Below are 12,484 nucleotides of genomic sequence, written 5' to 3'. Positions count from 1 at the left end.
TAAGAATAAAGGTTGTCAATTAGGAATGTCACAATGACGAACACTTAAGGTGTGGGAACCACTCTCTTCATAGAGTAAGTTTTAGTGTCTCCTTTTTAACTCAGGTGTGCTCTATGAGGGGAATTTATGACCTGGGCCCCTTAAAGTTGGAAATATTTAAGCTTTCTGATAACAGCAAAACCAGAATAAACAGGCAAAACTCTCACATTCTTACTCCAGTATTTGCTGAGTTTTAAAAACCTCTTTTGGCTCATTACCCTCACCCACTTTCACTCCCCACACTTGTTAACATTTAACTGTAGTTCAACAGCATTTTGTTACCCATTTAACTAGTTAAATGAGAAATCACCTATTCTACCTTAGTGAAAAACCAGTGCTTTTAATCTACGGGGGGGGGGAAAAAAAAGCCTGTAGTGACACATTGGAAATGCTTTGTAATCAGTATATTAAGGAGACATTCATACATTTCAATTGCTTAATTCTGATTCCAGATTTAAGCTTGTGAACATGACTTTTAAACATACAATTAAAGCTATTCATCATAATTTGCTATACTACCAACATGAAATTACAGTTACTTCGGAGCATAAGTTAAATGGTTTAAAGTAAGCCTGTCACATACCTAGAAGACACCTTCCTGTCTCATACATGCAAATTAATTTCTCCACATAAATGTCTCTTCACTCTAAGTTACCCTGGCTCCTGAAGTCACTACTCTGAAGTTTATCATGGTCCAAAGAGGAGGAAAAAAAGTGTAACCAGGACTGATATATATATATATATATAATATTAAAAAAAAAAGATGGCACAGAAGGGAATGCAATTCTACAAGTGCAAGCCCTCAAGCAGCAGCATATGATAAACCACTTCTTTAGAGAGGTATCCTTTCTATCACTGATACCACAGGCCAAATTACATAGCATGCCATCTTCAAATAACAGTTGAGGCAATAAAATGCAGAGGCATCACAATGAATCCTACTTAACGTAACTACAGACCAACACTTCTCTACAAATTAATAAATTCTTTGTCTGATTGCCAATTAAATACAAGTTTTAACTTCATAGCTTTAACAATTAAGGGTCATACACTGAAGTCAATACATACACCTAGCATTTCAGTCTGAACTGTTTCATATACATAGAGCTGCAATCAATTACAAGGTATGGCCTAACAAACGCTAGGGGAGATTTTTTTTAAAGTAGTTTTTACAGTATTAAACTTATCTTGCACACTGAAGTCATCATACATACAGGGCAAAGTCAGAGCTTTTATATTTGAGTTTATTCTTCATTTAACTTTTAAAACACTACTATAGTTGAATATTAAAACAAAAACAATAGCAAGTAGTGAGCTATGATTATAGTCCTTCACTCATCCACTACTGCATATAAAATGCCAGCAGCAGTGTTATTCACCGGCCCCATTAAGAAGTCTGACACTGAACACCACCCCTAGGATGATGTTCATCATCCTCATATGCTTCCCCATTGTAATGGCGCCGTCTCTCCTGATTGGGATCAAAGTCCACAAGTTCTACCTGGTCCATTTCATCAGTCTCTTCTACTTCCTTCCTCTCAGGTAGGAGTTTTTCCAGCAAAGAAAGTTTATCAGGAGAGAGAAAGCCGTTCTCGGGGAAGTTTACCTGTAAAAAGAAATCTCTACTGTAAGTTCAGTTTGATATACTTCATCATTAGCTTCTTAGAGACGTTATCATTGACCCATTTTCTCCCCAGAAAAAAATGGAATGACTATCTACCAATCCTAAGTTAGAACACGTGTTCTAAAAGGCACAGCATCTATCTAGCTGAACAGAATTTAAAGCATTAAAAAAATAATTATCGAAAAATTGCACTGTGATGATCACCGTTCTATTCAGCACATGAGAACCCATCCTGAAACACATACTAATTCCTTTTAACAGGTACTTTTTTAAAAGCCGTTTTTCCTCTGAAAAACATTGTTAAAATGTCTATGCTAACCCTAAAGCAATCTATACATTCAATGCACTCCCTATCAAAATACCATCAACTTATAATCCTAAGATTTGTGTGGAACTGGAGAAGATCCCAAATAACCAAAGGAACGCTGGGGGGAAAAAAAACAAAAACAACCCAAACTGGTGGCATCACAATCCCATATTTCAAGCTGTAATCATCAAGACAACATGGTACTGTCACAAAAACACACACACAGATGAATAGAACATAACAGAGAACCCAGAAGTGAACCCTCAATTCTATCGTCAATACTAATCTTCAAGCAAGAAAGATTATCCAACGAAGGTAAAAAGACGGTTTCTTCAACAAATGGGGTTAGGAAAATTGGGCAGCCACATGCAGAAGGATGAAACTAGACCATTTCCTCACACCATACACAAAAATAGACTCAAAATGGATGAAAGACCTAAATGTGAGATAGGAATCCATCAAAATCCTAGAGGAGAACACAGGCAGCAACCTCTGTGACCCTGGCCAAACAGCAACTTGTTACTAGACAGGTCTCCAAAGGCAAGGACAACAAAGGCAAAAATGAACTGTTGGGACTTCAGTAAGATAAAAAGCTTTTGCACAGCGAATGGAATAGTAGACACAACCAAAAGACAACAAAATGGGAGAAGATATTTGTAAATGACATCAGATAAAGAACTAGTATCCAAAACCTATAAAGACCTTACAGACTCAACATCCAATGAATAATCCAATCAAGAAATGGGCAGAGACATGAACATTTTTTCCAAAAGACATACAAATTGCCAACACATGAAAAAATGTTCCACGTATCACTCAGCATCACGGAAATACAAATCAAAGCTACAGTAAGATACCACTTCACACGAGTCAGAATGGCTAAAATTAACAAGTCAGGAAATGACAAGATGTTGGGGAGGATGCAGAGAAAGGGGAACCCCTTTACACTGTTGGTGGGAATGCAAGCTGGTGCAGCCACTCTGGAAAACAGTATGGAGGTTCCTCAAGAAGTTGAAAATAGAATTACCTTCTGACCCAGCAATTGCACTACCAGGGATCTACCCTAAAGATACAAACGTACTGATCTGAACGGGCACCTGCACCACAATGTTTATAGAAGACGACAAATGGATAAATATAATGTGATGTGTATAAATACACACACAAATGGAATACTACTTTGCCATCAAAAAACCACAAAATCTTGCCATTTGCAACAATGGGGATGGAACTACAGAACAGTATGCTAAGTGAAATAACTCAATCAGAGAAAGACAGTCCTATGATCTCTCACCTGTGGAATTTAAGAAACAAAACAGGATCATAGGGGAAGAGAGGAAAAAATAAACCAACGAAACCAGAGAGGGAGACAAACCATGAAAGACTCTTAATCAAAAAAAAAAAAAAAAAAAAAAAAAAAAAAAGACTCTTATTCATAGGAAACAGAGTTGCTGGAGGAACGGGAGTAATTGGGCGATGGACACTAGGGAGGGCACGTGATATAATGAGCACTGGGTATTACATAGGACTGATGAGTCACTGATCTCTACCTCTAAAACCAGTAATGCATATGTTGACTTCAATTAAAAAAAAAAAAAAAAAAAAGGCTATTTTTCCTCAAAAAGGCAGTCCTTCTTTGCCCAAAAATGGTTTTTAAAACAAAACTCCCCATTTCTTTAAAACGATAAAAAAAATACGTATTTTTTTTTTTTTACATAAAGGATTTTGAACTATATGGTCACAAGTACAGTTATCAAAAATGTACACAGTTCACTTGGCATCTCCCAAAAATGTTTTTAATGAAAACTATTTATGGGTCAAAGGCAAATATAAGATCAAAACAAAAGGGCTGAAGGTTGCTTTACGAATTCACCCTATTAGCAAACCAAGCAGGGTAGTATTTTGCCAAAAAGCCACAGTAGTTATTTTAAGTGCTTCTGAACTTTAAGATCCCAATTATAGCCTTATATTAGCTCAATTTATTTCTTCCTGGACAAGAGACACTATCAATTTCATGTACTTTACCATTTGGAAATGTAATTGTCATATTTTAATAAGCTAATCATTCTCCAACATCCCCAGAGTACTTTATTTATAGCTTACCTTAAATTCGATGATTAGGCGACCCTTCTCATATGGTCTACGATAAATTGGCATGCCTTCATTTAGCACACACTTGATATCCCCATGCTTGACAATCTGACCTAAAAACATGGAAGTCAAATTTTTCCTTCAAGAGTCACATTTTATGAGGCTTTTATAAAGTACAGAGGAATGTGCTAGCTCACTGACAGGTAATAAATTTATGTGAAGCAATCCCATTACCATTTTAGGGGCTTCCAAAAAGACCCAATATTTTACAATTTCAGCTCAGCTTACAATACCGATAAATAACTGACCAAGTAAAATATCAGTTTTCTCAGTGCCTTTACCACACTCATCTAAGTATCATACCTGGATGAGAGGTGATGACGATGGTTCGGTTGTCAAGAGTAGATATTGGCTTTTGAAAGCCACACAGGGCTTCAACCAGCTGTATATCCATACACATGAAAAGATCTTCTCCTCGTCTATATCAATGTAAATATGACATACACTTAAATTTTTCAAATCACCAATTATTGGAAGTACCATATCATGATGGCAATTGTTTTCTTAACAAGCAAGGGTATAAATAAGGGTCTCTTTCACTAAGATGTCCTTTCTTTCCCTATTCTCGAAACAGCCAAGATCTAGAAACACCAAATACACGGACCCTGCCAGCTATTTCTTGGACAAGACTTTAGAATCCTTCCACACATTGTAGGCAGCTTCTACTATTTATCATCCCTGAACTGTCTCATCCCACTCCCTCTTTGTGCTTAAACTTTCTTTTCCAGGGGATCCCTGGGTGGCTCAGCAGTTTAGCGCCTGCCTTTGGCCCAGGGCGCAATCCTGGAGTCCCGGGATCGAGTCCCACATTGAGCTCCAGGCATGGAGCTTGCTTCTCCCTCCTCCTGTGTCTCTGCCCCTCTCTCTCTCTCATAATAAATCTTAAAACAAAACAAAACAAAACAAAACAAAAACACCTTTCCAATTAGTATTAGTAAAACATCCAGGGTACTCTCCAAAAAAACCCTCTTGTTGCTTCACCTCAATTGACAGCATCAAAATCCTGACTTTCACAGCATTTCCCATTGAGACGCTTGTGGGAATGAATGTTCTTTTTCCACTAACAAAAAATCAGTTCCTTCAGATAACATTCCCAACAGATTTACTGGAATCCTACTCTTGTCCAATGCCTTAGTTAGTGGACATTATTTAACAAATTGTTAATCATTCTTGTGCTTCACTTTAAGTTCATTGTGAACAGTATTATTTCAGAGCTACAGAAGACTCATACTAATTTAGTTTTCTACAAAGACAGTGCTAGTCACTTGTTTACAGTTAAAAACAACCCAATGTATCACAAACTCAGGATTGAAAGAGGCAAAAGTTTTAGGTTATTTCAAGTTAACTGCTTAAACAAACACGGTTTTGGGATGTGTTCCCTAAGCCATTCATTTATATTCATACAAAACATCTGTAGTAAAAACATCCTTCAAATTCCAGATTGGGTAATGATTTCCTTAAGTTTAGACAAAACCCAAAATCTGATCCTTTTTGCTTTAGCTTATTGAAACAGTGCTTAACTTTTGAAAAAAGACATCATCATATATAACTCAACTCTCCTGCTGCTCTTCAGGCTGTTTCCAAGTAATGTCTTGAAAGTAATGAAAAGCTCATTTAAAAAATATGCAAGACTTCAGGTTGAGTAGTTGATAAAAGTTCTTACCGAGTAAAAACAGCATGGTCCTTCTGATCTAAAACAATGATAATATCTCCTGGTTCCAGTCCTGGTTCTTGGTCTCCCTCACCATGGAATGTTATCTTCTGGCCATCTTTCATGCCTAAAAACAAAAGATTTTATACTCTTGTTTAACATCCTACTAAAGTCCAAATCTCAATCTGTTAAATACTGGTGTCTATCTGTTTATGAATCTGGGGGGGGGGGGGGGAAGCCATGTCTTTGTTTATGCTAAACATACTGAAATGACTAAGAAAGACTAGTAACGTGGGCAATTTTCTTAATGAATAAGGTGATCACAGTAGTGAACACAAACTCTAGATGCGAAAAGATGAGGCTCCAAATTTCAGAGCTATTTACTACTAGTTGGATTACCCTGGGGAAGCAAGTTGCATAACCTTCCAAAATACCAACTTTCCTAGAGATCTACCTCAACAGGGCTGTCTTGAAGATTAAATAATTTAAAAGGCCCACACTGCCACCAAAATAGCTGACTGGCAAACATTATAACCATAATTCTTATTTTAATTTCATTACTTACTTATGTCCTTATCTCCTGAACCAATGATCATTGAGGTGACCTCCACAGGTGCAACTTTGTTTTACTCACTGTGGAAAATATTAAACTTCTATATGTAGCCAATACTACAACAAATTCCTAAATACTCATCAAACTAGATCTAGCAGCTATCAACTCCTAATAGTTCATGTATTATACCTCCACCCACATTCCCCTCCCCCAGCAACATATTTTGAAGCAAAATCCCAATCTTACAAATACCTCAGTGTGTACCTCTGAAAAACTAAGAACTTAAACCACAATACCAGTATTATACACTGACAAAATCATTTGTGAAGCCAAGTAACTATCTTGATAGAGCGGTGAAGCAATTAAACTCAACTAGGTTTTGCTGGTTTTCCCACTATCATAAAGACCATGGGTAAATACAGCAAAATGGCTTCACTTGCCACTAATGCCCTCCCCAAAATACATACTGTTAGTAGGAAGACGAGGTCTTAGTAGAGCAAAATAAGTATCAAAATTCTACTAAACATGGGTCAATGAGGGAGTCATGAATCACATGTAAGAATACTGCAGGGCCTTAGAGTAAATGTATGTAGTTAATATGTAACATTCATATTATCAACAGTTCCACCAGTATGCATAGTGGAAATTAAATTCATTAAATTTTCATGTAAATTAATGAAAGTCCAAAGAACATTACCACATATTCATAATCTAAGTTCTTACATATCAGTTAAGAAATAAAACATGTTCATGAACTTAAGAGAAATTAAGGAAGTATTTTATTGAGACCCCCTGAATTCTTTGCCTAACCCCATTCCCCCATGCTTAATAAATAGGCATATTCCAGGGTGCCTGGCTAGCTGAGTCTGGAGCATGTGACTCTTCATCTAAGGGTTCTAACTTCAAGCCCCAAGTTGGGTGTAGAGATTACTTAAAAATAAAACAAAATCGGGATCCCTGGGTGGCGCAGCGGTTTGGCGCCTGCCTTTGGCACAGGGCGCGATCCTGGAGACCTGGGATCGAATCCCACATCGGGCTCCCAGTGCATGGAGCCTGCTTCTCCCTCTGCCTATGTCTCTGCCTCTCTCTCTCTCTCTCTCTGTGACTATCATAAATAAAGTTAAAAAAAAAATTAAAAAAAATAATAAAATAAAACAAAATCTTCAAAACAGAAAGGTAAGCATATCCCTTAATCTAGCAGTCCCCAAGGAAATTAATAATGTGTGAATACCAATTAAAAAAAAAAGTAAAAAAATAAAAAAGTAGACCAAAAAAAAAAAAAAAAGACAATGTAATGATTTAATAGAAAAGAATTAAGTGTGAAACACCAATCATTTGCTGATGTCAGTGTTATATTAAGTGAGGAGATCCCTGAAGAATTCCCTATAAATATACGAAGGCTTGGGATGAAAAAGCATTTGCTTTGTGGCTAAGAGTTATCTCTGGGTGATAAGATCATACATAAAGCCTACTAAGGATAATTTTTAGTTAACTATAAAATACAGTATTAATAAACTTGCCACAGCACTCAGGAATTCAAAATGACAAAGTGCCTCAGACTCACCTTTGTCAATATGCACCTCTAGAATCTTCTTCTCTCGAACGATCTTCCTTCCGTTGCAGCTTTTACATCTATCTTTAGGACTGATCCGTTCCCCATGGCCCTGGCACTCCATGCACACAGATTGAATTTGCTGAACCATTCCAGGTCCTATCTGATGAATTCTTATTTGCATTCCAGTACCTCGGCAATTGGGACAACATTCGACTGCTCCTTTCTTACCACCTCGGCCTGAACAGTTTAAAAACAAATGTTTAAATTGAGTATCAGATAGAATAACAAAATTTTTAAATGAATTCTCAAACATTACATTTAGTTTCCAAGATCTGATGGATGCTGCCCTAAAAGTCTACAATTCAGCCTTTTTAGATTTGATAAAATATAGTTACCATCAGCTTCACTTATCTACTGACATTTGACTGTGGTCTTCCCAAAGCACCATTTCAGAATTTTGTTTTAAAAATTGTGCTCCCAAAGCACTATTTTTAGTGCTACTTTATCTGTTAAGATGGAAACATTTAAAAATTTATTCTTTAGATAATAACCTACTTCTGAACAGCTTATTAAAAAGATCAGGTTCTTAGCTAAGAATTAAACAGTTAAGTGTCTAAAAAAGAGGACACTTAAAACCGTCTTACAGGTTCTGAACCATTAGAATAAGTTTGAGAGAACAGGGAAGTGTTCACCTCTGAATTGGATTGATCCCAAAGACATCAAATTAGATTGATCCCAACTGCATTTAAAAACACATGAAAAAGAGTGGTATGTTGCTAATATTTCTCAAGGTGGTAGGTTCAGATTTTCTTCCTACTTGTATTAGGTAGTGTGTTGTCAGTTTTATGTATCTGCAAGAGCTTCAGTTTCATTTTCAGTTATAGGTGTTAAAAGACCATACCTTCACATTTATCGCAAATCACATTCTTTTGCAGAGCTAGTTTTCTTGTTGCGCCATTATAGAGATCTTCTAAGGTTACTGAGAGCTGATGTACAACATTTTTACCTAAAACAAAACACTGCTCATTAAAAATCTGAGATGCTATTTATATGTACGTTAATCCCACTTTAAAAAGAGAATGAAAATATGTATTTCACAGGATACACCTGTTGAGCACCTATTACACAAGATGGTCACACTATCACCTGATCCTCAAATTGAAATGTAATTTCAGATGAGGAAAATTGGGTGGACAGTATCTTGCCTAAGGACGCATTTGTGGCTACCTTACAAACTACAGCAGTCAAAAACCTCAACTGCAAAATCACTTGAGAAAACCAATGTTAAATATCAAGTTTCACAATAAATTAATCCAAACTGCATCCCTAATATATTCTTTGAATCTTTCACTTCAGTATGGTAATGACGTAGCCAATCACTTCATCCACAAACTCTTCATCACTAAGTTCCAAGTAAGCAAGATTGGCCAGGGAAGCAGATATATTTATCCAGTCTCCATAGAAGACTATCAATTCCCACTTTTCTAAAGAGTAGCACACTTACTTTTAGGGCAGCAGTACTTAAAAACTGTATTTCTCATACCATGCTGTCCAACAGACCTTCCTGCGGTGAAAGGTCTTACATCTGTGATATCGAACACGGTAGCTGCTAATCACATGTGGCTATTTAGAATGTAAATGAGGCTACCACAGAAAAAGGAATGTTTTGAATTAATCTAAATTTAAATGTGGCCAATGGCTACAAAGGAGTGCCGTATCTCATTTTAAAACGTGAAGTGGAACTGGGGGTTATTCTGTATGTTAGTAAATTGAACACCAATAAAAAATAAATTAAAATAAATAAATAAATAAAATGTGAAGTGGAAGGTGGAGATTGCATAAGGATACAAAGGCTACAGAAATGAGGTCATCTGCCAATGGTTAATAAGTTCCTAGTTACTGATTCTTCCAGAGACTTGTATCCACCACAAAACAGTACTGCCTCATGCCCAAGTGAAAAAAGCTCCCTCACTAGTAGCTGGACATGTCTAACGAATACTTTCAGTTTGCAAAGAAGAGTGTGACTCCAGTAACTACATCCTTTTGTTCGTAGCTCCACCTTTGGTCCTATAAAATATAGTCCCATGAAAAAAAATAAAATATATTCCCATGTAGTTGATTCTAGCATACTGGAAACTGCCCCTCTTACTTTAGCTTTATAGATTTGAGAATATGGGAAAGAAAACAAAACTCCTTTAGTGTGATTACATATGCTCCATTATCACACCAAAAAACCCACCTTTCATTAATCAAGGTCAAAGTTTGCCAGTCAGTTCCTTAATTACCCGCCCCTAAAAACCGCTTGTTTTTCTGTGGGACAAATCACCCAACCTTAGAACAATGAACTTTGACTGCAAATTGTTCTAAGATAAATTCTGTAACTACATTTCTATTAAACGTTAAAGGCACATATTCTATTAATAAAGCTGAAACAAAATTAAACACCATAAGCTATTTAGAGGCAATAAACTTGGGCTCCATTCCTCACTCTACTAATGCCTTGCTATATATAACCTTGAAAAAATTTAATTTCTGGCTCTGGGGGGAAGGGATCAAATAAGATCTCTAAAAAGGGTTTGCAAAGTATGCCCCTATACTCTATTCCTTCAATTAACGATTGATAACCTTCCTGAAATCATACATATAAGAGCTTTACAAGTATTCTCTTTAGGGTAGGATTGGCTTAGCTACATCAATCTCAGTTTAAAAAACTACATCATAAATCAAAGTGGCAGTTTTAGTTTGCAACATTATACCAACATGTAAACGTTTCAAATAGAGGATTTCTCAAGAATTTGCTTTCACCACGGGCTACTTTAATTTGCTCCATGTGGACCAGATTATTCTTACCTCTCCGTTCTCTCTGCATCCTGCCTCCTCCTCCAAAAAACATATCAAAGATGTCCATGGGGGAGCCAAAACCACCACCAGCTCCACCTTCTTTAATTGCCTGTTCTCCTCCTTTGTCATATAATTCCCTTTTCTTTGCATCAGAGAGCACTTCATAAGCTTGAGAAATCTGTTTAAACTGTTTGAAAGAAATTTCACTTTAAAAGGGTTGCAAGGTAGGCAGCGTATTACACATACTCGTCAGATTGTTCTAAGTACTATACACCTGACAAAGAATCACACAGCTACATTTAAAAGTATGACTACATCACTTGCCTTCTCTCCTTCATTTGGATTCTTATCAGGGTGGTACTTCAAGGCCAGTTTTCTGTAAGCCTTTTTCAATTCCTCCTGGGTGGCATTGGGTTTGACCCCCAAAACATCATAGTAAGTGGTTTCTTTCACCATTTTCTACAGCCTAAAATGAAATACAGTTTTAACTTTCACTTGTAAATTTTTAATAGTTAAAATCAGAGTTAAGGCAAAGAAATCTGTTCTTTCCCAAATCTGGTAAAAAAACAAAAAACAAAAAAACCAAAAAAAACCAAAAACCACCTTCCCTAAACTTCACACAAGGTAACAATCCCTTTGGTAACTCAGCCATAGATTCTAATGAACTAAGTATTAGCTAATAATTATCGGGGACTAATTCAAAGGCCTTCCTACAGCAGCTGGGTCCCCCCTCCTCCTTCACGGGAAAGCTCCATACTAACGCCACTATTATCTGGATTCTTCCGGTTTCTCTTTCCAGTACTGACAGCCGTAATCAAAAAGAGCACCAATAGGATCAGCTTATTGGTTATTAGAGTATCATTGTCTTTGGCAAATCTGATAAGCCCTACACTCCCTAAATAAAAAACATTTGGGCACGGGGAAGGAGGAAAGGGAGCGGTTTATGAAACTGATTAAGAGCACAAGAAAGCAAGTTCCCCTCCCCCTCCGAAGGATGTTTCTCAATCACAGAACTTCTAGCATCTCCACTTTGACCATCGAATCCCTCTCGCCCCCACAAGCCAGCGTAGCTTCCACGTCGTTTAAAGGTTTTTTTCCCCCGTAACCTAGGCGCAGACCGTTAAGGTTTTCTTCCTCCCACCTTGACCGAAGAGGTGGGAGAACCCCAGCCAGCCCTCAACAAAGGGAAGGAGGAGAGACCGGAGAAGCGGCCGCAGCCTCCGCCCCGCTCCCCCCGCAGCCCCTCGCCCCTGGCTCTTCCCGCGCGTGCGCGCAGGGTCGCCCACCGCCAGCAAGCTGAGGCGGAGGGGACGCGGGGGCGCGCACGGGGCGGGTGCAAAGCCGCAAGTCCTTGGGGACCTCAGGCTAAACAGTGTGGAGAACGCTTCAGGAAACGCCTCGGGCCCACTCACCGCGTGCCGGAGCCCGGCTGCCGCGGCACACCAGCCCTCCCAAACTGAGAATCGTGGATGCAGGAACCGACAACCCTCCCGCCCACGCGGAGCCAACCGCCTCCCACCGCGGCTCCATCCGGCTTCCCCGCGCCAACAATGGCGCCGGCCTTGGGAGGAGGGGGAGCGCGAGGGCCGAAACTCACCGGTGAGAGGGCCGAAGCCGGTGTGGGGGAGCGGGAAGGGGCGCGTTGCTGGGCGCAGCTCGGGCAGCCGCCGCTCCTCCGCGTCTCACCGAGCGTTCTGGAAAGTTCCGCCCGGCGCGCCGCAGCCGTCGCCTTTTGTAGCCGAGTCCAGGCGCGTCACTCCACG

The 12,484-nt window shown here is 38.6% G+C and overlaps 1 protein-coding gene across 7 annotated transcripts in view; it reads right to left on the bottom strand.

Moving 5' to 3' along the window:
* Positions 1 to 12,484, bottom strand: part of DNAJA1 (DnaJ heat shock protein family (Hsp40) member A1) — a 27,522-nt gene extending 15,038 nt beyond the window's left edge. The window contains exons 1-9 of one of the 7 annotated variants that reach the window (XM_072841628.1): positions 12,319 to 12,484; positions 11,046 to 11,187; positions 10,731 to 10,908; positions 8,782 to 8,886; positions 7,890 to 8,117; positions 5,785 to 5,899; positions 4,425 to 4,540; positions 4,074 to 4,174; positions 429 to 1,645 (exon numbers count right to left, since the gene is read on the bottom strand). In XM_072841628.1, the coding sequence (XP_072697729.1) occupies positions 1,427 to 1,645; positions 4,074 to 4,174; positions 4,425 to 4,540; positions 5,785 to 5,899; positions 7,890 to 8,117; positions 8,782 to 8,886; positions 10,731 to 10,908; positions 11,046 to 11,177 (1,194 nt within the window). In that variant the 5' untranslated portion in view covers positions 11,178 to 11,187; positions 12,319 to 12,484 and the 3' untranslated portion in view covers positions 429 to 1,426. The other 6 variants (XM_072841627.1, XM_072841629.1, XM_072841631.1 and 3 more) reach the window with 6 other exon arrangements.

This window comes from Canis lupus, chromosome 10 (assembly GCF_048164855.1).
Source record: "Canis lupus baileyi chromosome 10, mCanLup2.hap1, whole genome shotgun sequence".
NCBI lineage: Eukaryota > Metazoa > Chordata > Mammalia > Carnivora > Canidae > Canis > Canis lupus.
Note: the sequence above shows the minus strand (reverse complement) of the source record. Positions and strands in the feature narration are given on the sequence as shown.